This window comes from Moschus berezovskii, chromosome 9 (genome assembly GCF_049115385.1).
Source record: "Moschus berezovskii isolate FMDL1 chromosome 9, NW_MosBer_1.0, whole genome shotgun sequence".
NCBI lineage: Eukaryota > Metazoa > Chordata > Mammalia > Artiodactyla > Moschidae > Moschus > Moschus berezovskii.
This window is the reverse complement of record NC_142468.1, coordinates 31,092,703-31,118,644: the sequence shown is the minus strand read 5'-3', so window position 1 is coordinate 31,118,644 and position 25,942 is coordinate 31,092,703. Positions and strand designations below refer to the sequence as shown.

General features: G+C 38.9%; 1 protein-coding gene across 2 annotated transcripts in view; it reads left to right on the top strand.

The window, feature by feature from the left end:
• Positions 1 to 2,779, top strand: part of PPM1A (protein phosphatase, Mg2+/Mn2+ dependent 1A) — a 41,310-nt gene extending 38,531 nt beyond the window's left edge. For both annotated transcript variants that reach the window (XM_088839556.1, XM_055436231.2), the window contains exon 6: positions 959 to 2,779. In XM_088839556.1, coding sequence (XP_088695682.1) covers positions 959 to 988 — 30 coding nt within the window. In that variant the 3' untranslated portion in view covers positions 989 to 2,779. The remainder of the gene's footprint in view (positions 1 to 958) is intronic.
• Positions 2,780 to 25,942: the final 23,163 nt, after the last annotated feature.

Sequence of the window (25,942 nt, the reverse complement as noted above, 5' to 3'; positions counted from 1 at the left end):
GTTTGATCCCTGGGTTGGGAAGATTTATTGGAGAAGGAAATGGCAACCCACTCCAGCATTCTTGCCTGGGAAATCCCATGGACAGAGGAGCCTGATGGGCTGTAGTCCTTGGGGTTGCAAAAGACTGAGCGACTAAACAACAGCAACATTCTTCAATTAAGTTTTGTATTACAATTCGATTGTACTGTTGTGATTACAAAAAACTGGTAACTTAAAATCATTTCGGCCTGGCTCTGAAATATTTTATATACTGCATTATGAAGCATCCTCAAATCTCTTGTTACTTGAGGTTTTTATGCAATAAAAATTTATAAAGATAATATTCTAAAAATAAATTGGGTTTATTGAAGAGAAAAATAAAATTCTTTCTGGTAATTTATTGTTTTAGAAATACATTTGGTCAACCTCATCGTAAAATCTTAAATATTTTACTCCAAAACCAAACCAAAAGGTTCTTGTTGTTTAGTCTCTAAGTTGTGTCTGATTCTTTTGCCTTGTAACAATTCTTAGATTATATATTGATATTTCATAAACACATGTACATATGTACTATGCTGCTGCTGCTAAGTCACTTCAGTTGTGTCCGACTCTGTGTGACCCCAGAGACGGCAGCCCACCAGGCTCCCCCGTCCCTGGGATTCTCCAGGCAAGAACACTGGAGTGGGTTGCCATTTCCTTCTCCAATGCATGAAAGTGAAAAGTGAAAGTGAAGTCGCTCAGTTGTCGGACTCTTAGTGACCCCATGGACTGCAGCCTACCAGGTCCTCTGTCCATGGGATTTTCCAGGCACCAGTACTGGAGTGGCTTGCCATTGCCTTCTCCGACATATGTACTATAGAAAACATTTATATCCTAAAGATCAACCTTACAAAACCTTATCTTTCTGCATTACCCAGAAAATAATGCATCTTTACGTTTTAACTTAGTTCATTGGTTTGCATTGTTTCCTTCTATAAAGGACTCTACATCAACTGATGATATGTGGTAAAACTGCTCATCTAGCCATGGAGTTTACCTTCACCTCCAAAGGAGAGTACAGCTCAACTTCATTGAACCTTTTAAACATCCATCCTCAACTTTAAAGAAGGGCATATATGACATGGGTGAGAGTGACTACACCAGAGAACTTCAGCAGTACAACAGCTAGCCCAGAACTGATTTTTTCTGTTGTTGTAAATTTGAGACTTATGTAAACGTGATTTCAAACCATAATTCATATGTTGTAAATCAGACTCCAGCAATTTTTGTTGTATGATTTTGTTTTTTGTAAAGTATAATTGTCCTTGTACAAAATGCTCATATTTAATTATGAACTGCTTTAAATCAGTATCGAAGTTATAAGAAATATTTGGCTTATTGTGTGATGCAAAAGATTATGGCCCTTTCAAGTCATGTTGTGTTTGGACTTGGGGTTGGGACAGGAAGAGCAGCAGCCGTGTCAGCTAGACACTCACATGTGCACCTGATTATGGAGAATTATTCCAAAATATTATTACAAAGCTGAATATCCAGGGAGTTAATTGAAAACTATTTTAATGTTCTTGGCAGTGGGATTGGAATTGTTGATAAAATTGATCCCTTCATATAACTGTCTTTTAGGTTCTCTCCTTGTTGCCATGAGTATTGCAGGTAATAGAATATATTCATAAGAATATCAATCTTGGGGCTAAAATGCCTTGATTCTTTGCACCTCTTTTACAAGTCCTTACATTTAATTACTAATTGATAAGCAGCAGCTTCCTACAAATAGTAGGAGACTGCCACATTTTTGCTATCATGATTGGCTGGGCCTGCTGCTGTTCCCAGTAAGATATTCTGGATTCCATTTTATCAATAAAGCTTGATTTAACAAACAAGAAATTTAATCATGTATGTGTAATTCCTCCTTTACTCCGCCCTTATTTTAAAACACCATACCATTGTAAATGAGAAGTTTCTCATGGGGAAAGATGTTAGTCTCTTAATTGGAAAATACTGTTACTCAAGGCACAGATGGAACTGGTTCCCTTCTATTAGAAAGACTATAAAAGATTTAAGTCTATGTTGTTCCTTGATCTATTTTTAAATGGGTTTCTTTCTGGCTACTTATTTTTTCATTAAGTTGTGTATCAGCTTGAATTTGCCTACTGTATAATTAAAATAATTGTCAAAGCTTGACAGTCTAACAGTGGTGGGGGCGTGTGTGTTTGTGTGTGTGTGTGTGCACGAGTGCCTGTGACTTTTAAGTGGCCCATGTCTTTAGAATCCAGGTAGTTAAGGTGTATTTAGTGATTTGAAATACAGCATGTTGATAATATTTAGCAGTTGGCCTTTAAAAATAAGTTCCAACAGCTTAAAGAGTTGTAGATACAAAAATAACCTAACTTAGGTTTCATTCCTCTGATTAAGCATGTGAGAGTAAGTTTTAAAATCTGTCACATTGAAAAGACTACTGCTCTGTGTCCTTCTGTATTTTTGTCTCTTTGGGTTGAATATTGTATTTACTCACCATTTAATTTAATTATTCAGTAAAGCAGATTCCCCACTCAGTTCAGTTCAGTCACTCAGTCATGTGACCCCGTGAACTGCAGCACGCCAGGCCTCCCTATCCATCACCAACTGCCAGAGTCTACCCAAACCCATGTGCATTGAGTCGGTGATGCCATCCAACCATCTCATCCTCTGCCGTCCCCTTCTCCTCCTGCCCTCAATCTTTCCCAGATTCCCCACTACAAACCTCTTAAAATGTAAGATTTAAATATAACACCGAATATGAAATAAAAACTGTATATAAAAAGTAGTATAATTTTGTTATATTTGTTTTTTTTTCCTAACTTGGAAATACACATATTTGTATATATAACCTTAAAACTAATGTAAGGTTAGAGAAGTGTTGGAAACAATAATGTGAAATGTCTCAGACTTAAGTAGTTTCATACCAGCAAAATCTTTTCATTATCGATCTTATTTGTGAGGTGATTAATGTAACTTAATTGTATTTAATTTATGTCTTAAGCCAGCATGAAGAAAAACAGGTATTATTTATATTTAGAAATCCGTAACAGTTGAAATTACAGAACCAATTCTTTACTTACACATAAATGCTTAATGTCTAAATCTGTGGTAGGGTACAAAGTATGATAATGTTCTAAGTTACAGCTTTGTATATTTAATGACCACCAGTGCTTCCAGTATAGATTATGAGTACTGAAAACTAAATTCCTATTATAATTCCTTAATTTTTTAAGTAGACTCAAGTTTTTAGTTATGGAAATTTCAAAAACTTGAACAGGATTTTGAGATGCAAAATCTTAAATCATAACTAAAATATGTGATGGAAAGCTATATTTCAAACCATTGTAGTGTATTTAGTGACTTTTTAATTTGAGAGTCTTTTAAAAAGAGGAGGTTAAAAATCCCTGTTAGAATTATTAGCACTGAAATTAGGCCTGAGAGTGAGAGAAAACTGTATTAAGTATGATCTAAGGAGACTAAATCTTTTTCCATGTGAGTCAACATTGCCATACTAGATAGTATTTTTCATTATAAAAGTACAGGAAGGAAGTATGCATTAGAATGGCAGAGTGTGTGTGTTGGGGCTCATGGTGTGTGGGGAACCAGCACACTTTTTAAAGGCACTTTTGCACCTCTGTTGTGCATTTCACTTTTGTACCACTTAAATTTTTGACCTCCTTTCCCCTTTTGTGTGCTAATTAGCGTCTCAGGGCAATGCCTCTATTTTTTGATATTTGATATTTTCTTTGGAGGGAAAAAGATCTTGTGTGATGATAACAATATTCAAATGTACTTTTATTTAAATGTTTTAACTTTGCTGCTTTTAATAGGACATTCATTTTGTATAGCAGATTCTTGCTACCCTAACATTAATAATTTCACTGATCTCTTGCTATATTTTAGCAGGGTAGGCTCTCTTAATTTCCACTTTCTTAGGGAGTATACTTTTACAGATAACAGAAGCAGTTCTCAATGTTGGCATTAACTTAAAAAATCTAAGTGGTATTTTTCTTACTCAGCTTTAGAACTGTTTCAAACTCATTTTTAATTATGATGCATTAATTTGTTTTTAGAGTTCTGTGCAATTAGTGTACTGCTCAAACACTTAATTTTTTTTACAAACTTCATAAAATTAAGAAATTTGGGTTAAAGAGCAGATCAACTATGTAAATCAAATAATGTGAATTATACTTTCAGTCATCATCCATCCACTCACCTTTTCTACAAAATTGTTAATTGCAACATGCTCTTCTAGGGTAAGCACCTTGGAACTATCAAGAAATGAATAGGTCCTTGCTCTCAAGGAGTTTACATTTGAATAGAATTTATAATCTAATGTATGTTAATATCATAACTGGATCACTCATCCAAAAAATAGCTACTGCCCACCTGCTCTCTGCCAGATATTTTCCTGAACAAGGTGGGTCTGCCTGAAGAGCTTATTTGCAGTTCCTTAGTCACTTGAAAACCCTTTTGTTTTATTCTCCTCAGAGTTAAAAATCTTATTCAAAAGAAAATTTTACTCTGCATAGGAATAAAATTGGATTGATGAGGCTCATGTCTCTTCAGTGTGCTTGACTGCCTTCCACGAATGGCTTAGACTTCCTGCTGACAGCAGCAAATCATAGAAATAAGGTTAATGTATTTCTTAGAAGTATCCAACCCTGGGAATAGGAGTTTAAGGTATTTGAAAACATATATCTAGGACTTCCCTGGTAGTCCAGTAGTTAAGACTGCAGGCTTCCAATGCAGGGTGCGTGGTGGGTTCAATCCCTGATCAGGGAACTAAGATTCCACATGCTACATGGTGCAGGCAAAAAAGTTAAAAAAATAAAAAGTAAAAACACATCTATCTAACCTTATTTTACCAAAAGTCTGTATTTTCTTGAAAAAACACTGCCAGTGTTAATATCCAATTTTAGCTAAGTGATTACTTAGTTTTAATTTTTTTAAAAATAATTTTACTGACCATCTTTACAGAACAAATTCATATGGAAATTCTATTTGTAGCTTCTGAAGGAACTGATGAAACTGGTTACAGGGTTTTTTTGTTTTAATTTTGAATTTCATGGTGTTGTATACTTCTAATTCATAAAGTTTGAATGAGAGGTTTAAACCTTTAATGTTTTGATTGCCATTTGTACAGTATTATGTTAGGATTTGGAATTAGAAAATATTATGTAAATATTTCCATATATGTTTCTCATTTGAGATTTTTCTTGAAAGGAAACTTTCAGAGTTGCATATACTTTTGCTTTCAAATACTGCTGGTGAGATGACCATTTTTAAATCAAGTGATCTAGTCTTCTAATTAAGTTTTTCTTTTAGGCATTAGACTTTATAGTTTAAAATTTAAGAAGTTTAATTTTACTTTTTTCTATAATGTGCTATGAGCTTAGAGTTGTATTTAATTTTTATATACAATACTTCAGAATATGCTTGAAAGATTTAAGAATACATTTTCTAAATATTATGAGAATAATACTGTATTTTTTCATTGGGTCAGAACAGTAAGCCTCAGTTACGTGTTATTACCAATAGAATGCTACACAGAGATGATGAACGGCATTTGGCTCCACTTTTGTTCCCTTTGACACAGATTCTTTCCCTTTTCCCTGTTTTATATATTTAGTGTCCTCTGCTCTCATATTTTCCTAATTATATTACCAGCAGTTAGGCATTTGCCAGTTAGAAACACTCTGTATTAAAACTGAAATTGTAGTTCACAGCTTACACTTTTATAAAAGTGGGAGAAAAGGTTGTTTAACTTGATAACAACAGAGTAACATTTTTTCTCCCCTATCCTAGAGGAAATGTTGCTTCGTTTCCTCTACTACCCTCTTAGTGGCTTCTTTTTTCTTTTCAAACCAAAACAGGCCAATTCCATTTTCTTGAGCAAGAAAGCTTAGTGCATTACCTCACCAAGCCAATTAATAACTGTGTAAAGGTGGGCTGAAAATAGGAAACTGTGGGCAAAGGAGTGGGCAGATGCCAGTGAGGAGGACAGAGGGAGAGTACTCTTAATTATTTAAAAAGCCATAGAAAAGTCTTCCGCGGACCTAGCTATATATTAATAAGAACTGTTGCATCTCATAAACCAGCAAGAGCCAGTCTTTGCTGTTGCAGATTGTTTGATTTTTCTAGCAAGTCAGATGATTAAAATGTATATATATATATATATACTGCTTCTTCAGCATAGAAACAACTGAGAAAGTCTTTCAATTCTTTTCATTGTTCCAAAAGCCAGTGTTCTATAATAGCTTTCTCATTGAACTGAATGTTTAGCAAAATTGTTTAAAAACAATTTTTTTAAACATAGTCCTTCTCATCCAGTAAAGAACTTTTAGTAACATTTGTATTTGTATGGTACTATCTGAAGTTAGATTTGTATAAGAAATTGGGTAGCTGCAGAACAAAATTAGTACTATTTTAATTAGGTATAATGAATGGCACAAATTGTCTCAATGCTTTTAAACTTTTTAGGGTCACAGGCCCTTTGAGACCGAATAATCCTAGGAATTTGTCGCCCAGGAAAATGGATAGAGTGCAAATAACTCCTCAAAGTTTACAGTATTGTAATGGTTCCTGGGCTCCTAGTTGAGAACCTATACTACAACAGGGCACATCAGCCTTTTTCCTTCAAAGCCCATAAAAAATACATCAAGGATGTCAAAATAATTTGAGTCTATTTTAAAGAATAGTTTCCATATTTAAAAGGTAGAGGGGGTAGACAGGGGTCTAGGCTAGAATTAATTAACTGATATTAATTATGTTAATATCAGTATTATCATATTCTTCTAAAAATTTGTGTCTTGAGGGCTGGAAAGAGAATGATTAGTATCCGGGCTAGTTTTGGAGGATAGCATCATTGCTAAATTTGACAGTTTTGAATCTCAACAGACAAGAGGTAAAAAATGTTTATGGAACATTTCTGACCTATGTAGTATAGATTTAATATTCACAAACAGCACATTTGACTGTCAGATCTCAGGTTTTAAGATTTCAAGTTTCCTTGTGTCAGAGTTTATTAAATATTTAATTCACTTCAAATTCTGAGGAATTAGGTATTTACTGAATCAGAATGTTAAAATAGGATCTAACATAGAGCCACCAATGTAAAGGATTATGAGATTTCTTTAAAACAAAACTACCATGAAGAAATGGATTAGCTTGTTGCATTTGTTGCCAAAATTGGATGTTTGGTTACAGTATATGTAATTCCCACTTGTGGGAATTTTGAAACATGGAGACTGTTGTCTTTCCTGGTTAGCCCTTACCTAAGTCAACAGCGTATTTGCAGCAAAATAGCTTATTTATAGTAATATGCCCGAATACTGGTTGGTTTCACTCTTGAAATTATTTCAGTTGATTTGTATAAATGTTACGAGTGGAAAGACCATGTTAAAAGCATGTTGCATTATATATTTTTCAAAATCCATACATGTAAAACTAATATAGAAGTATTTCCTAAACACGGTGTATAACAAAATTCTCCACAGTAATTCACCTACTGTTTGTAGTTTATGTGATCCAAACTCTTAAAGAAATTCCATTAATGTATATGTTGTATTTTGTACATTTCCTGGTCCAAAGTATGTAAATTCAGTTCTAACTTTTAAGAATGTACTTTTTGTTTTCAAGTCCATTGAAGAAATCACATTCAACTTGTGAGTGGTTACAGATTGTATGAAATGGAAAGTAGAAATAATTCTAGCTTGCAAAACTGGTGCCACCAAATAAACAGGCAATTGCATAATGTGTGTGTATCTATGATTGTTTGGTACTGCAAGCAGCATTTTTGTTTTGCCTAGAAACCTGGAAATTTTGAATTTATTCATTAGGAAACCCTTAAGAAAATTTTTGTTCAATTGAACTTGGTTAATTTGCTTAAAAGAAGATAGATCTGATAGTTAATGATTTGAACTAGAATTGTCCCTCCCTGATTTTAGGAAGACGGCTGAAAGTGAGGAAGTTCAGATTGATGGTTATTTTCATGAAAACATCCCAGAAATTAAAAAAAGCCATAAGTTGTTCCTCTTGGCAAGAATATCTCATTTGTCATGTTATAAATGTATATTTCTTACTCAGAGTTGAGACTGCATGGGGAGTGGCCTGGAAAAGGACCTCCACCTAGCTAGTATCCCTGGTGTAGTGCCCTTCTTAGTAGACACATGTTTAGGATGCTTACTTCTGCTCATTCTGAAAATTGGTTGTACTACCTCTGCTTTGTGTTCATTCATGTCTGAAAGTGTGGCTTATTTTATAAGCTTGCGTAATTAGAGGGATTTTAGAGTACGTTGAATTGATGATGTAAGTGAAGTTCTATGAACTGCAAGAGCTTGTTTTGTTCATTTGCAATTTGTAATGAAAACACAATAATGAGACATCATAACCAAAGACAGCAAGTCTTTTATATAGCTAAGTAAAATTGAAGTAAATAAGGATTAGTTGGTTTATGCATAACTAGTATCCGTTCACTTGTCAAGGTGTGTTCTGTAGTTTTGGTTTTTTGTAGTTATTCTTTTGAATGTTGAACCTAGGTTTTTGTGGGGTCTTTTGATTTTTTAGTAAAAAATGTTGATTTCAGTTGTCTCTTAATTGGTCACATTCTGAGAAAGTGATACTAGGATACCCCCTTTTTTTCTTCGTTATCACTTAATAGCTCAGACTTGAAATTCCCATCAAATCACAGACATTTTAATTCTAGTTAAAAAGTCTGTTCTTAGATGAACTACCCTGAAAACCTTGGCATGAATGCCCTCTGTAGAATTTGGTTTACTTGCCTCAAAACCAAACAGTTAACCAGAGACTGGTAAAAGATTTGTGTTCTGCTGCCTATTGTCTCCATGAGACTCATATTTATTCTCATACCTAATAAAAGGCTACTCAGAGTATTGACAAAGCTTTTTATAAGATTGTGTTTCATGTTGCTGCTGCTGCTAAGTCGCTTCATCATGTCCGACTCTGTGCAACCCAGTAGACGGCAGCCCACCAGGCTCCTCCATCCCTGGAATTTTCAAGACAAGAACACTGGAGTGGGTTGCCATTTCCTTCTCCAATGCATGAAAGTGAAGTCGCTTAGTTGTGTCTGACTCTTAGCGACCCCATGGACTGTAGCCTACCAGGCTCCTCCATCCATGGGATTTTCCAGGGAAGAGTACTAGAGCGGGGTTCCATTGCTTTTGTGTGTTTCATGTTACTGTTAGCTAAATAGTGCATTAGCTAAACACACTATATGTGTGTCATTCTCTGTTGTAGTTGGGGTACCAGGTTGGGTCTTTCAGATACATAATTTTCTCTATGGCTTTCCTTATAGCTACACAAATGTTTTTCTAGACACTTGATTCAGTGAAATTGCCAATATTTGATCATTTTTGATCTACCAAAATGGCCGTTTTTATCTGGCTTAATTTAATAGTTTCTGAAATTACTTCCTAAATTATCAGATTGCGAGTCAGTGTAGTTGACCCTTGAACAATGTGGCAGGTAGTAGTCGTGACCCTCTGTACAGTTGAAAATCCAAGTATAACCTTACAGTTGGTCTTCCAAACCCTCGTTTCTGTGTCAGCAGACTCAACCAACCAGATTAGGTAGTATGTGGCACATGTTTCGGAGAAGGCAATGGCAAGCCACTCCAGTACTCTTGCCTAGAAAATCCCATGGATGGAGGAGCCTGGTAGGCTGCAGTCCGTGGGGTTGCTAAGGGTCGGACACGACTGAGTGACTTCACTTTCACTTTTCACTTTCACACATTGGAGAAGGGAATGGCAACCCACTCCAGTGTTCTTGCTTGGAGAATCCCAGGGACGGGGGAGCCTGGTGGGCTTCTGTCTTTGGGGTCACACAGAGTCAGACACGACTGAAGTGACTTAGCAGCAGTAGCAGCAGCAGCACATATTTAGTGGAAAAAAATCCACCTACAAATGACCTCTGCGGTTAAACCTGGTGGTGTTCAAGGATCACCCGCACTTCTCATTTATATATCAGTTAAATCATGTCTCCTTAGAATTGATCCTTAGAACTGGATGACAAGTTTAAAGAAAAGCTATAGCTGTGGACATGAGTTTGAGTGAACTCCTGGAGTTGGTGATGGACAGGGAGGCCTGGCGTGCTGTGATTCATGGGGTCGCAGAGAGTCGGACACGACTGAGCGACTGAACTGAACTGAACTGATAGCTTTGAAAACCTTTGCAAATATGAAGTTTGCTGAATATAGACAATACCAAATTTATAATTTCTACCTTGAAATTAAATGACAGCTCTTAAGATAACATTCATATTACTAACTTATTCTTTGTCACTCCAACTTTTCATAAAGCCCCTATAGTTGTTCTAGGATAGATCCAACTTGCTGCATAGACATTGGTATGAGAAATGTTATTCCAGCAGTGACCCAGAAAGGGAATAAAATTGAATTTAATGTTCAGGCAGAATTGTAATAAAGCATAAAAGATAAGGTGGGGAAATTATATTACATAATTGAGATAAGTGAATAGTTCCTTTCAAACATTTTATTAAGGCTGTTGAAATGTATGGATCCAACTCAGTCTTTGACTGTTGGATCCATACAATCAATTAAGTTTCTGAGAATCATACTCTTTAAGTTCAGTCCTTGTTAAAGGTGGATGAAGGCTCTAATTTAGTTCTAGGTGATGATGAGACTCTGACTTAGGTTGTAGTCAAGCTGTGCCCTTCCTAAGGATCTTTTAGATTTTGCTATTTGTGTTTGTTTTGTTAAAAAGTGGCTAAAATTGCCTAGTATTTAAAAATCAAAAGGTTTGCTAGAAAAGTTTTTGTTCTAAATCAAAGGGATTATGTATTTTCCTCATATTAGCATCCTGAAACCATTCTGGGTTAAATTCTGTGTTAACATTTTGAATGTATAGTTGGTTCTATTTAATGAAGAAAACAGTGTTTACCTCTGTGTCACTGTCTTCCTTGGTGGCTCAAAGTGTAAAGAATCCGCCTGCAATGCAGAAGACCCTGGTTTGATCTCTGGGTTGGGAAGATTCCCCAGGAGAAGGGAGTGGCTACCCACTCCAGTATTCTTGCCTGGATAATTCCATGGACAGAGGAGCCTGGTGGGCTACAATCTATGGGGTCGCAGAGAGTCGGACACAATTGAGCAATTTCACTTTTCCTTTCATTATGAGAGCAGAGTTAGTCTCAATTATTTTAGCCATTGGTCTTTTAACTGCCTACTAACAAAACTGTATGGTTTTTTAAGACTAAGTCTCCAGAACATTCCTAACAAAAACTTAAAATTTTCTAGTGATTGAAGTAGAAGCACATGGGAAGTAATTTTTTAAACTTTGCATTAGACAAAGGACCCCCAGTGGACATTCAGTTTTTATAACTGTCTGCCTTTTTTGATGTATTTTGCCAAACTCTGCAGCAATGATCCTTAATGGAAAGAGGTCTTTTTAAGGGTAACGAAACTGCTTCTGTGCCTAGGTCACAGAAAGGAAGCTTGATGTCCTTCCTCAATATTTCCTTTTCTGTCTGAAACCAGAATGATTGCTTGTTTTTTTCCTTTGGTATTGTCTTACTAAGTTCCTAGTGTGCATTCTACTTTAGGACTTCTGTAAATATTTTTTAGAAGTATCTGAAAGTTTTGAATTCTGTATTCTTGGATATCATAAAGGTTTATCATGTGTTCTGATTTTTAAAACATACAGACTGTACTATTTAATGATAGTGAGATTATAAATGTGTTATATATGCATGTATAAATATCCTGGTTCAAGGTCCACTGCACGGTGCCCATCAGTACTGTTACTGGTTCAACCTGACCTTCAGAGAGGTTTGCCTGCTTCACCACCAGATGGATTTGACATCTGACAGGACCACAGTGTCAATAAATGATCTCAGGAGGATCAGGGCTCCAAGGAAACTTCCTAGAAGGCAAGTCTCCATAATTGGCAATAAGGAAGAATGAAGTAGCAGTTTATGAGGATCACATATTTGGTGCTCTAAATCTGTTGGAACTGTCTTGACATTTTAGTTTCTTGGACTGAAAGTTAACACTTTTGTTCAGAAATCATTCGTTCAGGTATAAAAATTGGAATATTTCATGTAAAAAGAATTATAATTTTTAGTCTTAGAATCTGATTTTTCTTAAACATTAACTTGCAGTCATTTAATGGAGTTGGCATTTTTGTTTTTGGCATGGGAAGAGGAAGGGAATGTGGAGGAGGGGCAGAAAAGGAGATAAATACTAAAGGCAACAAGAGGAGGTCGTTTTAAAGTAAAAAGGTATATTTTTCAAGTTAAGAAAATTTTGTTTTGAAATTCCAAATAGAATTAATCAATTTAGTCCCTATAAATCATCTTTGTTTTATAGTAGTCAATGATGCATTACAGTTGAATTCGTCATCTCTTTTGCTCTCCATTAAGTCCCTCTGAAGGGCCTGTATTAGGAGAAGGGAATGAACCAATTTCAGGTGTTAACTGTTACTTGTAGTTTCCATTGGGAAAGCAATCAAAATGAGGTTTATGAAAGGATTGCAGGTTTCCCTTCTACAGTATTATCTGTTCCTGGCCTTTTGAAGCAGTGGATCGCAAACTGCCAGCAAGATAGAATTACTTGGGAAGCTTAAAAACATCCTTCAGCAGTGTGGGGTTAGGTTGAAAGGTTCACACTTAAAATTACCCACCCACCCCCAGTCAGTGGCTCCTATTTCACTCAGTAAGAATCAAAAGCCTTACATGATCTCCCTACAAAGCCCCCTAAAATAAAACGGTCCCTGTGACTTCTCCCACACCTCTCCCTCCCTCTGCTTCCATACTGGTCTCCTGGCTGGTCCAGATCATGCCTGTCTCATCCAAACCCTAGGGTCTTACAGACTGTTGGTTTTTTCCCTTGTTCCCTCTACCAAGTTTGTTTCATTGACTAAAATGAGTCACATCTAACTTCAAGTGGACCTAAAAAGACTGAACCAGAATATTATGAACAACCCTACTTACTAACATGGGGGCACAATATAATATGGATGAATAAGCCTGTACATGTGTGTGCGCCTGCAGAAAATGAGGTTGGTGTTACATACACTCTAGGAGATGTGGTCTCTTCTGAACTGTGCCCTTTGAGAGGAGTACTGGTAGCAGAATGGCTGGGGCCACATTAGCGTAGACTGTTATATTGTAAGTGTTCAAAAGTATTAAGAATCAATGCTATTGCACCTTTGGGGATGAAGTTGGGAATATATAATGTTAAGGATGAGATTAGATATCTGTGCATGCTAAGTCACTTCAGCTGGGTCTGACCCTTTGCAATCCCATGGACAGAAGCCCGCCAGACTCCATTTTCCATAGAATTCTCCAGGCAAGAATATTAGAGTGGGTTGCCATTTCCTTCTCCAGGGGATCTTCCCAACCCAGGGATTGAACTCAGGTCTTTTAAGTCTCCTTCTTTGGCAGGCAGTTTCTTTACTAGTGCCACCTGGGAAGCCCAAGATATCTGAACACAAAGCTAAGTAGGAAGAATCTTCCAAGCAAAGGAAAAGAAGTATCAGGAAAGGCAGCTGAAGCCAGTGAGAATGTTGGTCTTAGTGGGAACTTCCCATGCACATCCTAAGGGGGATAAGAGTGAAAGTGAAACTTGCTTAGTCGTGTCCGACTCTTTGCGACCCCATAGACTATACAGTCCATGGAATTCTCCAGGCTAGAATACTGGAGTGGGTAGACTTTCCATTCTCCAGGGGATCTTCCCAACCCAGGGAATGAACCCAGATCTCCCACATTGCAGGAAGATTCTTTACCTGGTGAGCCACAAGGGAAATCCAAAAGTATTGGAGTTGGTAGGGATCTTCCCAACCCAGGAATTGAACCGGGGTCTTCTGCGTTGCAGATGGATTCTTTACCAACTGAGCTATCAGGGAAGCCCAAAACAGCCAGACATCCTGGAATGTGAAGTGGGCCTTAGGAAGCATCACTACAAAAAAAGCTAGTGGAGGTGATGGCATTCCAGTTGAGCTGTTTTAAATCCTAAAAGATGATGCTGTGAAACTGCTGCACTCAATACGTCAGCAAATTTGGAAAACTCAGCAGTGGCCACAGGAGGAAAAGGTCAGTTTTCATTCCAATCCCAAAGAAAGACAATGCCAAAGAATGCTCAAACTACCACACAATTGCACTCATCTCACACACTAGCAAAGTAATGCTCAAAATTCTCCAAGAAAGGCTTCAACAGTACATGAATCATGAAATTCCAGATGTTCAAGCTGAATTTAGAAAAGGCAGAGGAACCAGAGATCAAATTGCCAACATCTTCTGGATAATCAAAAAAGGAAGAGAGTTCCAGAAAAACATCTATTTCTGCTTCATTGACTATGCCAAAGCCTTTGACTGTGTGAATCACAATAAACTGTGGAAAATTCTGAAAGAGATGGGAATACCAGACCACCTGACTTGCCTCTTGAGAAATCTGTATGCAGGTCAGGAAGCAACAGTTAGAACTGGACATGGAACAACAGACTGGCTCCAAATAGGAAAAGGAGTACGTCAAGGCTATATTGTCACCTGCTTATTTAACTTATATGAAGAGTACATCATGAGAAATGCTGGGCTGGATGAAATACAAGCCGAAATCACAGATTGCTGGGAGAAATATCAATAACCTCAGATACGCAGATGATACCACCCTTATGGCAGAAAGCAAAGAACTAAGGAGCCTCTTGATGAAAGTGAAAGAGGAGAGTGAAAAAGTTGGCTTAAAACTCAACATTCAGAAAACTAAGATCATGGTATCCGGTCCCATCACTTCATGGCAAATAGATGGGGAAACAGTGGAAACAAAATCACTGCAGATGGTGACTGCAGCCATGAAATTAGAAGACGCTTATTCCTTGGAAGGAAAGTTATTACCAACCTAGACAGCATATTGAAAAGCAGAGACATTACTTTGTCAACAAAGGTCCATCTAGTCAAGGCTATGGTTTTTCCAGTGGTCATGTATGGATCTGAGAGTTGGACTATAAGGAAAGCTGAGCACCGAAGAATTGATGCTTTTGAACTGTGGTGTTGGAGAAGACTCTTGAGAGTCCCTTATACTGCAAGGAGATCCAACCAGTCCATCCTAAAGGAGATCAGTCCTGGGTGTTCATTGGAAGGACTGATGTTGAAGTTGAAACTCCAATACTTTGGCCACCTGATGCAAAGAGCTAACTCATTTGAAAAGATCCTGATGCTGGGAAAGATTGAGGGCAGGAGGAGAAGGGGACGACAGAGGATGAGATGGCTGGATGGCATCACCGCCTCAATGGACATGGGTTTGGGTGAGTTGGTGATGGACAGGGAGGCCTGGCGTACTGCAGTTCATGGGGTCACAAAGAGTCAGACACGACTGAACTGAACAGAACTGAACTGGAGGAGGTGACCCAAGAAGACAAAGGGGGATAAGAGAGGTTTGGAGAAAGAAAGATCTCTAAGAAAGCCAAATTCTTGGGTCCTTTGCTTCTTGAAAAGAACTTCCATGAAATTTATCTTATGAGTACGACATTGCTTATCTCAAATCAGCTTTCAGTTCAGTTCAGTTCAGTCGCTCAGTTGTGTCCGACTCTCCGCGACCCCATGAATCACAGCACGCCAGGCCTCCCTGTCCATCACCAACTCCCGGAGTTCACTCAAACTCATGTCCACAGAGTCGGTGATGCCATCCAGCCATCTCATTCTCTGTCGTCCCCTTCTCCTCCTGCCCCTAACCTTTCCCAGAAACTCAGTGGTATTTCAGTAACACATGGAATTATCCTTCCCTCGTACACTACTCAGGGCAATGTTGCCCTGAACCTCAGTCTTTAAATAATTTTGGCTGATTGTCCAGTCATAAAAATCTATCTTGTTATGTCTTTCACTCAAATGGAGTATTCTGGAGTTTCCAGAAGAGAGATGGGCTGCGGAGAGCCTTGGAAGTAGCTCTGGTAGCCCTTAGGATTCATGTAGAAGGCGTTCTTCACAACCTTAGCTAGCCGGGCTACTACCCGCCCAGCATGAGCCAGGAGCTGTGGTCTAGTTTGAACTGTGCACTCTGAGGTGAGTTACTGGGAGCAGGGAGGCGGGACCACATGAAATGCTGTTTGAGGTTTCCTGTTTGCTCTAGCCTTGCTGCTGCTGCCCTTTGCCACCACATCCCTTCAAGCCAAAACAAAGGAACATTGACGTTGAGAATGTGGAGTCAGTTAAAAGCAGTCAACCATCTGATAGTTTATCATTCTCCAAGTTTCTAAAATGGACAACATATAAAATTTATAAAACATTATAAAACAATCTCCAGTTTGTCAGCAACTTATCTCTGATGTGACTATCTTAAGATGTATAATCATGTGCATATTTTTGAGCTGCTTCTAAAGCTATTACCCAAGTCAATTCATGATGAATGTGATAATTTGTATATAAACACTGCTTTATTCTCTCAGAAAGCTTCCCTTCACCCATGGTGCTCTGCTTGATTCCATTCTAAAGCAGTTGTTACTCTACCATTTGCGGCTCAGACGTAAATGTGATTTGTTTAGTAGAAATTCTCTGAAGGTAAGTAGTAAGCAAGAAAAACAAAAGCAAATCCTAACAGCATGGGTTCTGCTCCCCTACCGGATGCTTCATCTTCCTGCTGCTCAGCTGTCCTGCCCAGTGTTGCTGGGGAGAATTATTCCCCAACATTGAATGAACCCTTGCGTACAAAACCCTGAAATAGCCTAAAACTGCTCCTGTCAAAGGCCCCTCCACTGAGGTCCACACCTGTGCCTCGGGAGGCAGTGTATGTGGAAACCATCTGCCATCTCTACTGCATGTTCCTGGGCACAAGCAGATACTTAGCAAATCATTACCCAGAGGTGAGACGGAGGCCCATCTCTCAGGAGTTTCCAGGCCCACCACGTTTGTTTCATGTTTGCCACAGGCCTGTATTTTGAGTTAGACAACACTAAGCCTCCAGACGTGGTGACAGTCTTTCCAGTCATTTTCTTGTGGTGCAAGGAAAAGACAAATCAAATAGAAGTTCTCAGGGTATATGGATTATTATATAAGTTAAAGAATATTAATTAAAATATAGTAGATTTACCTCCTACCATGATTTAAAAATAAGCTATTTAAAAATAATCCTTAAGCTGGAAAAGAAACCAGTATTTTTTCAAACTTTGGTTGATCTAAGCCACCTGGATTAACCTATCAAAGAAGACTGCACCACCTTTATTATCTTTTGACAAATTTGTTACTGTAAAATATATGTAACAAAAGTTAGCATTTAACGTACTCAGTGGCTTTAAGTACATCCACAATGTTGTTTAGCTGTCCCCACTATTTATTTCCAGAGCATTTTCACCATCCCAAACAGGAACTCTGTACCCATTAAGCAATAACTCCCCATTCTCCCCTCCCTTTGGCCTTTGGCAACCTCTGTTCTACTTTTTAGGAATTCACCTATTCTAGATACTTTATGTAAGTGAAATGATACACTATTTGTCCTTTTGTGTCTGGTTTATTTCACTTAGCGTAATGTTTTCAAGTTTCATCCATATTGCAGTGTTTATAGGAATTTTCTTCATTTTGTGGTTATTCCAGTGATGTATATACCACAATTTGTTTATCTACTGATGAACACTTGGGTTTTTTCCATCTTCTGGCTCTTGTGGATAGTGCTATGAATGGGCATACAACTTCGAGTCCCTGTTTTCAATTCTTTTGGGTATTTAGGAGTGGAATTGCTAGATCTTATTGTAATTATGTCTTCAGCTCACTGAGGAACTATCAGACTGTTTTTCCACAGTGGCTGCACCGTTTTTCATTCCCACCAGCAATGCATGAAGGTTCCAATTTCTCCACATCCTCACCAACACTTATTTTCTGTTTGTTTGATTAATAGCCATTCTAATGGGTGTGCAGTGGTATCTCACGGTGGTTTTGATTTGCATTTCCCTGATGACTAAATTCAGAAAACTAAGATCATGGCATCCGGTCGATCACTTCATAGCAGATAGATGTGGAAACAGTGGCTTACTTTATTTTTCTGGGCTCCAAAATCACTGCAGATGGCAATTTCAGCAATTAAAAGACGTTTACTCCTTGGAAGGAAAGTTATGACCAACCTAGAAAGTGAAAGAAAGTGAAAGTGAAGTCGCTCAGTCGTGTCCACCTCTTTGCGACCCCATGGACTGTAGCCCACCAGGCTCCTCCGTCCATGGGATGACCAACCCAGACAGCATATTAAAAAGCAGAGATATTACTTTGCCAGCAAAGGTCCGTCTAGTCAAGGCTATGGTTTTTCCAGTGGTCATGTATGGATATGAGAGTTGGACTATAAAGAAAGCCGAACACCGAAGAATTGATGCTTTTGAACTGTGGTGCTGGAGAAGACTCTTGAGAGTCCCTTGGACTGCAAGGAGATCCAACCAGTCCATTCTAAAGGAGATCAGTCCTGGGTGTTCATTGGAAGGACTGATGTTGAAGCTGAAACTCCAATACTTTGGCCACCTGATGCAAAGAGCTGACTCATTTGAAAAGACCCTGATGCTGGGAAAGATTGAGGGCAGGAGGAGAAGGGGATGACAGAGGATGAGATGGCTGGAAGGCATCATCAACTCGATGGACATGGGTTTGGGTGGACTCCAGGAGTTGGTGATGGACAGGGAGGCCTGGCGTGCTGCAGTTCACGGGGGTCGCAAGGAGTTGGACATGACTGAGCAACTGAACTGAACTTTACTGAAGACTAAAGATGTTGAACATCTTTTCACATTCTACTTATAAATTATTTATGTATTTTCTTCTGAGAATTTTATATTTAAGTTATTTGCCCATTTTAATTGGGTTTTGTGGTTTTTTGATGTGTTGTAGTTATTTATGAATTTTGAAAAATTAGATAGGTTATTTACAAATATTTTCTCCAACTCTGTGGGCTCTCTTACTCTGTTGATAGTCTTTTCATGCACACAAGTTTTTAATTTTGGTGAAGTTCATTTTTTCTTTATTACCTGTGCTTTTGGTGTGTAACGTGTGCTTAGTCGCTCAGTCATGTCTGACTCTTTACGGCCCTATGGACTGTAGCCCACCAGGCTCCTCTGTCCATGGGGATTCTCCAGACAAGAATACTGGAGTGGATTGCCAGGGTCTTCTCCAGGGCATCTTCCCAACCCAGGGATCGAACCCAGGTCTCCCACATTGCAGGTGGATTCTTTACTGTCTGAGCCATCAGGGAAGCACCTGGTGTAATATCTAAGATTACACCAAAGATAACTGCTTTTGGTGCAATACCTAAGAAATCACTGCCTAATTCAAGGTCATGAAGATTTTCACCTATATTTTATTCTTACGGTTATATAGTTCTTAAATTTAGTTCTCTGCTCCCCATTTTTTGGAGTTAATTTTTATATATGGTATAGGTAAGGGTGTAATTTCTTTATTTTGCATATGGATATAGTTTTCCCAGTACCATTTGTTGACAAGATTACCAATTTTATTTACAATGATAGACTGAGTGTTCCTTTTCTCTTCCTGCCCCACCTGACAATGAGCACAGAAAACTTGCAGACTGTTTCTTCTCCCTCCTTTTACCTGACTGGTGAGGATCAACCCTGATTCCTACATTAATAATGGCACTTACAGTCCCCATTTAAAATTTGCCATTAACCAAGACAAATGGGTTCTGCAATTTTTAAAAAAATTTTATTTACTTATTTTGTTTTCAGCTGTGCTGCACCTTTGTTGCTGCTCAGGCTTTCTCTAGTTGTAAGTGGGGGCTACTCTTGTCTGCAATACATGGGTTTCTCGTTGACGTGGCTTCTCTTGTTGCAGAACACAGACATTAGGCACATGGCTTCAGCAGTTGTGGCTCACGGGCTCTAGAGCAAGGACTCAGTATTTGTGTCACATGGGCTTAGTTGCTCCACAGCATGTAGACTCTTCCTGGACCAGGGATCAAACCCATGGCTCCTTCTTGCAGATTCCTATCCATTGCACCAACAGGGAAGTCCCAGTTCTGCAGTTCTTGTGACCACGTTTTCCCTATAAGGCTGGTGGATGGCTGCAAGAATTACTGAGACAGTGTATACAAAAAAAACTAGCACAGTGCTTACCACACAATGGATTAATTCCTTAAGTTTCTTCCTTTCTAAGTACCTGACTCTAGATGACTTAAGCAAAAAGTGAAAGCTAGAGAAAGGCCATTAGAAGTTCACAGACTTATAGAAGGCTAGAACACCAGGCTTGGAAATGGGTAGAAACCAAGGTAATTAGAGAAAGGATCTATCCTCAGAGCTTCATATGGGTCAGACACCAAAATTTAGTGATACATCAAAACGATACATAATGCTGTAAAAGAGATTTCCCAAAGGAAAATACAGTTAGGAAGAAGAAGTGAATGCTGGCCAACAATTTATGACAACAGTCTGCCCTAAATAATCTTGCTGGTTTCCCATTATCTACATCCACGTGCTTTTCATTCATATACTCCACAAAATGCTCCTGCCTCACATAATACAGTTATCAAAACTGCATGGTGTGTATGTGTCCTGAGTTGTGTCCGAATCTTTGTGACTCCACGGACTACAGCCTGCCAGGCTCTCAAGCCAGACTCTCTCTTCTCCAACACCACAGTTCAAAAACACCAATTCTTTGGTGCTCAGTTTTCTTTATAGTTCAACTTTCACATCCATACATGACTACTGCAAAAACCATAGCTTTGACTAGGTGGACCTTTGTCAGTAAAATAATGTCTCTGCTTTTTAATATGCTGTCTAGGTTGGTCATAGCTTTTCTTCCAAGGAGCAAGTGTCTTTTAACTTCATGGCTGCAATCACCATCTGCAGTGATTTTGGAGCCCCCGTGAAGAAAGCTGATCACTGAAGAATTGATGCTTTTGAACTGTGGTGTTGGAGAAGACTCTTGAGAGTCCCTTGGACTGCAAGGAGATCCAACCAGTCCATTCTAAAGGAGATCAGTCCCGGGTGTTTATTGGAAGGACTGATGCTAAAGCTGAAGCTCCAATACTTTGGCCACCTCAATGCCCTGATGCTGGGAAAGATTGAGGGCAGAAGAAGAAGGGGATGACAGAGAATGAGATGGCTGGATGGCATCACCGACTCGATGGACGTGAGTTTGAGTGAACTCCGGGAGTTGGTGATGCACAGGAAGGCCTGGGGTGCTGTGATTCATGGGGTCGCAAAGAGTCGGACACAACTTAGCGACTTAACTGAACTGAAGTGAAAATCTCACTATTTCCATTGTTTCCCCATCTGTTTGCCATTGAGTGATGGGACCAGATGTCATGATCTTAGTTTTCTGAATGTTGAGTTTTAAGCCAACTTTTTCACTCTCCTCTTTCACTTTCATCAAGAGGCTCTTCACTTCTTTCCTTTCTGTCATAAGGGTGGTGTCATCTGCATATCTGAGGTTATTGATATTTCTCTCAGCAATCTTGATTCCAACTTGTGCTTCATCAAGCGTGGCATTTCACATGATGTACTCTGCATATAAGTTAAATAAGCAGGGTGACAAGATACAGCCTTGACGTACTCCTTTCCTAATTTGGATGGAGCCAGTCCATTGTTCAATCTTTCATTCTAACTGTTGCTTCCTGATCTGCATACAGATTTCTCAGGAGTTAGGTAAGGTGGTCTGGTATTCCCATCTCTTTCACAATTTTCCACAGTTTGTTGTGATCCACCCAGTCAAAGGCTTTGGTGTAGTCAATAAAGCAGAAGTAGATGTTTTCGGAATTCTCTTGTTTTTTCAATGATCCAATGGATGTTGGCAGTTTGATCTCTGGTTCCTCTGACTTTTCTAAATCCAGCTTGAACATCTGGAAGTTCATGGCTCGTGTACTGTTGAAGCCTTGCTTGGAGAATTTTGAGCATTACTTTGCTAGCTTGTGAGATGAGTGCAATTGTGTGGTAGTTTGAACATTCTTTGGCATTGCCTTTCTTTGGGATTGGAATGAAAACTGACCTTTTCCAGTCCTGTGGCACTGCTGATTTTTCCAAATTTGCTGGCTTATTGAATGCAGCACTTTCACAGTATCATCTTTTAGAATTTGAAATAGATCAACTGGAATTCCATCACTTCCACTGCTGCTGCTGCTGCTGCGTCACTTCAGTCGTGTCCGACTCTGTGTGACCCCATAGACAGAAGCCCACCAGGGTCCCCCGTCCCTGGGATTCTCCAGGCAAGAACACTGGAGTGGGTTGCCATTTCCTTCTCCAATCCACTAGCTTTGTTCATAGTGATGCTTCCTAAGGACCGCCTGATTTCAAACTCCAGGATGTCTGACTCTAGGTAAGTGATCACACCATCATGGTTATCTGGGTCATGAAGATCTTTTTTGTATAGTTCTGTGTACTCTTGCCACCTCTTCTTAATATCTTCTGCTTATCCATTAGGTCCATACTGTTTCTGTCCTTTATTGTGCCCATCTTTGCATGAAATGTTCCCTTGGTATCTCTAAATTTCTTGAAGAGATCTCTAGTCTTTCCCATTCTATTGTTTCCCTCTATTTCTTTGCATTGATCACTGAGGAAGGTTTTCTTATCCCTATTTGCTATTCTTTGGAATTCTGCATTTAGATCAATATATCTTTCCTTTTTTCCTTTGCCTTTAGCTTCTCTTCTTTTCTTAGCTATTTGTAAGGCCTCCTCAGACAACCATTTTGCCTTTTGCATTTCTTTTTTGGGGGGACAGTCTTGATCACTGCATCCTATACAATGTCATGACCTCCATAGTTCTTCAGGCACTCTCTCAAATCTAATCCCTTGAATCTATTTGTCACTTCCACTGTATAATTGTAAGGGATTTGATTTGGGTCATACCTGAGTGGTCATCCATACTTTCTTCAATTTAGTCTAAATTTTGCAAGAAGGAGTTCATGATTTGAGCCACAGTCAGCCCCTAGTCTTATTTTTGCTGACTGTATAGAGCTTGTCCATCTTTGGCTGCAAAGAATGTAATCAATCTGACTTCAGTATTGACCATCTGGTGATGTCCATGTGTAGAGTCTCCTCTTGTGTTGTTGGAAGAGGGTGTTTGTTATGACCAGTGTGTTCTCTTGGCAAAACTCTGTTATCCTTTGCCCTGCTTCATTTTGTACTCCAAGGCCAGATTTGCCTGTTACTGAATGTATCTCTTGACTTCCTACTTTTGCATTCCAATCCCCTATAATGAAAAGGACATCTTTTTTGGGTGTTAGTTCTAGAAGGTCTTATAGGTCTTCATAGAACTGTTCAGCTTCTTCAGCATTACTGGTTGGGGCATTCAGTTGGATTACTGTGATATTGAATGGGTTTGCCTTGGAAAGGAACAGATCATCTGTCCTTCTTGAGATAGAAATGTGATGAAATTATCTGAAACCTTTAGATATGTACATACTACTATTTGTTGTATCAACAACATTATTTTCTCTTAATGATCTGTGTGAATCGTTTCCACTATTGTATTTTGTTCAAAATACTCTGTGGCTCTCTCTAAAGGGTACTTCATGTGAGACCCTCCAATGGAAAGATTATACACTCCCATCCCATTAGGCTGGCCACATGGTTTTCTTTCACCAGTTGAACGTGAGGTTAAGAGATTTCCATGAGGAAGCTTTTGTCATGTAGTTCTGCCCTTTTCCCTCTGTCATAAGCTTGGCACTGCCCCATACACTGGCCTATACCATCATCCTTGGTCCCAGAGTGAAGAGGACATGAGCAAAGTTGAAACTACTGATCCATAATTGACACATAATGAAAAATAAAGCTTTGCTGTCATAAGCCACTGAGAGTTGGGAGTCACTTGGCAAGTGCTACTAAAAAAAAAAAAAAAGAGTCAACAATGAAATGAAAAAAAATAAAAAATACCTCGAGACACATGACAAATGAAAACATGACTTTACAAAATCTATGGGATGAAGCAAAAGCAGTTCTAAGAGGGAAGTTCACAGCTGTACAGGCCTTCCTCGAGAAACAAGTAAAATCTCAAACAAACAACCCAATCTACTACCTAAAAGAGAAATTTTAACAAATAAAACCCCAAAATGGTATAAATGAACCTTTTTCCAAACAGAAAAAGAGTCACAGATGTAGAAAACAAACATCATTACTGAGAGGGAGATTGGCAGGGCAGGGAAGGAGGGATAAATTGGGAGACTGGCACTGATACATACATGCTACCAAATGGTTCAGTTCAGTCGCTCAGTCATGTCTGACTCTTTGTGACCCCATGAATCACAGCACGCCAGGCCTCCCTGTCCATCACCAACTCCCAGAGTTCACTCAAACTCATGTGCATCGAGTCAAAGATGCCATCCAGCCATCTGATCCTCTGTCGTCCCCTTCTCTTCCTGCCCCAAATCCCTCCCAGCATCAGAGTCTTTTCCAGTAAGTCAACCCTTTGCATGAGGTGGCCAAAGTATTAGAGTTTCAGCTTTAGCATCAGTCCTTCCAATGAACACCCAGGATTGATCTCTACAATGGACTGGTTGGATCTCCTTGAAGTCCAAGGGACTCTCAAGAGTCTTCTCCAAGACCACAGTTCAAAAGCATCAATTCTTCAGCGTTCAGCTTTCTCCAACTCTCACATCCATACATGACCACTGGAAAAACCATAGCCTTGACTAGATAGACCTTTGTTTGCAAAGTAATGTCTCTGCTTTATCTAGGTTGGTCATAACTTTCCTTCCAAAGAGTAAGCGCCTTTTAATTTCATGGCTGCAATCATACTACTACTAAATACATACTACCAAATAAAATAGATAAAAAGAACCTAGCGTGTAACACAGGGAACTCTGTTCAATACTTTGTAATGACCTACACGGGAATAGAATCTTAAAAAGAGTGATATATGTATTTACTTTGCTGTACACCTGGAACTGATACCACACTGTAAATCAACTCTACTTTGATGAAAATTAATTTTAAAAAATTTCCTCCAAAATTTTCTCCAAAAAGTTCAGAACCTAACAAATTTACTGGGAATTCTACCAAGAAGAACTTACATCTATCCTTCTCAAAATATTTACAAAATATTGAAGAGGAGGGAACACTCCCTAATCTCCTCCATGAGGCTACTATCACCCTGATAGCAATACCAGATGAAGATATTATAAATAAAGATAATTATAGGTCAGTATCTTTGATGAATATATAGGCAGAAGTCCTCAACAGAATATTAACAAACTAAACCTAATAATACATTAAAGGGATCACACACCATGGTCAGTTCAGTTTCAGTTCAGTCGCTCAGTCGTGTCCGACTCTTTGTGACCCCATGAATCACAGCACGCCAGGCCTCCCTGTCCATCACCAACTCCTGGAGTTCACTCAAACTCATGTCCATCGAGTCGGTGATGCCATCCAGCCATCTCATTCTCTGTTGTCCCCGTCTCCTCCCGCCCCCAATCCCTCCCAGCATCAGAGTCTTTTCCAGTGAGTCAACTCGTCGCATGAGGTGGCCAAAGAATTGGAGCTTCAGTTTTAGCATCAGTCCTTCCAATGAACACCCAGGATTGATCTCCTCTAGAATGGACTGGTTGGATCTCCTTGCAGTCCAAGGGACTCTCAAGAGTCTTCTCCAGCACCACAGTTCAAAAGCATCAATTCTTCGGCGATCAGCTTTCTTCACAGTCCAACTCTCACATCCATACATAACCATGGGAAAAACCATAGCCTTGACTAGATGGACCTTTGTTGGCAAAGTAATGTCTCTGCTTTTTAATATGCTGTCTAGGTTGGTCATAACTTTCCTTCCAAGGAGTGTCTTTTAATTTCATGGCTACAATCAGCATCCTCAGTGATTTTGGAGCCCAAAAAAATAAAGTCTGACACTGCTTCCACTGTTTCCCCATCTATTTCCCATGAAGTGATGGGACCAGATGCCATGATCTTTGTTTTCTGAATGTTGAGCTTCAAGCCAACCTTTTCACTCTCCTCTTTCACTTTCATCAAGAGGCTCTTCAGTTACTCTTCACTTTCTGCCATAAGGGTGGTATCATCTG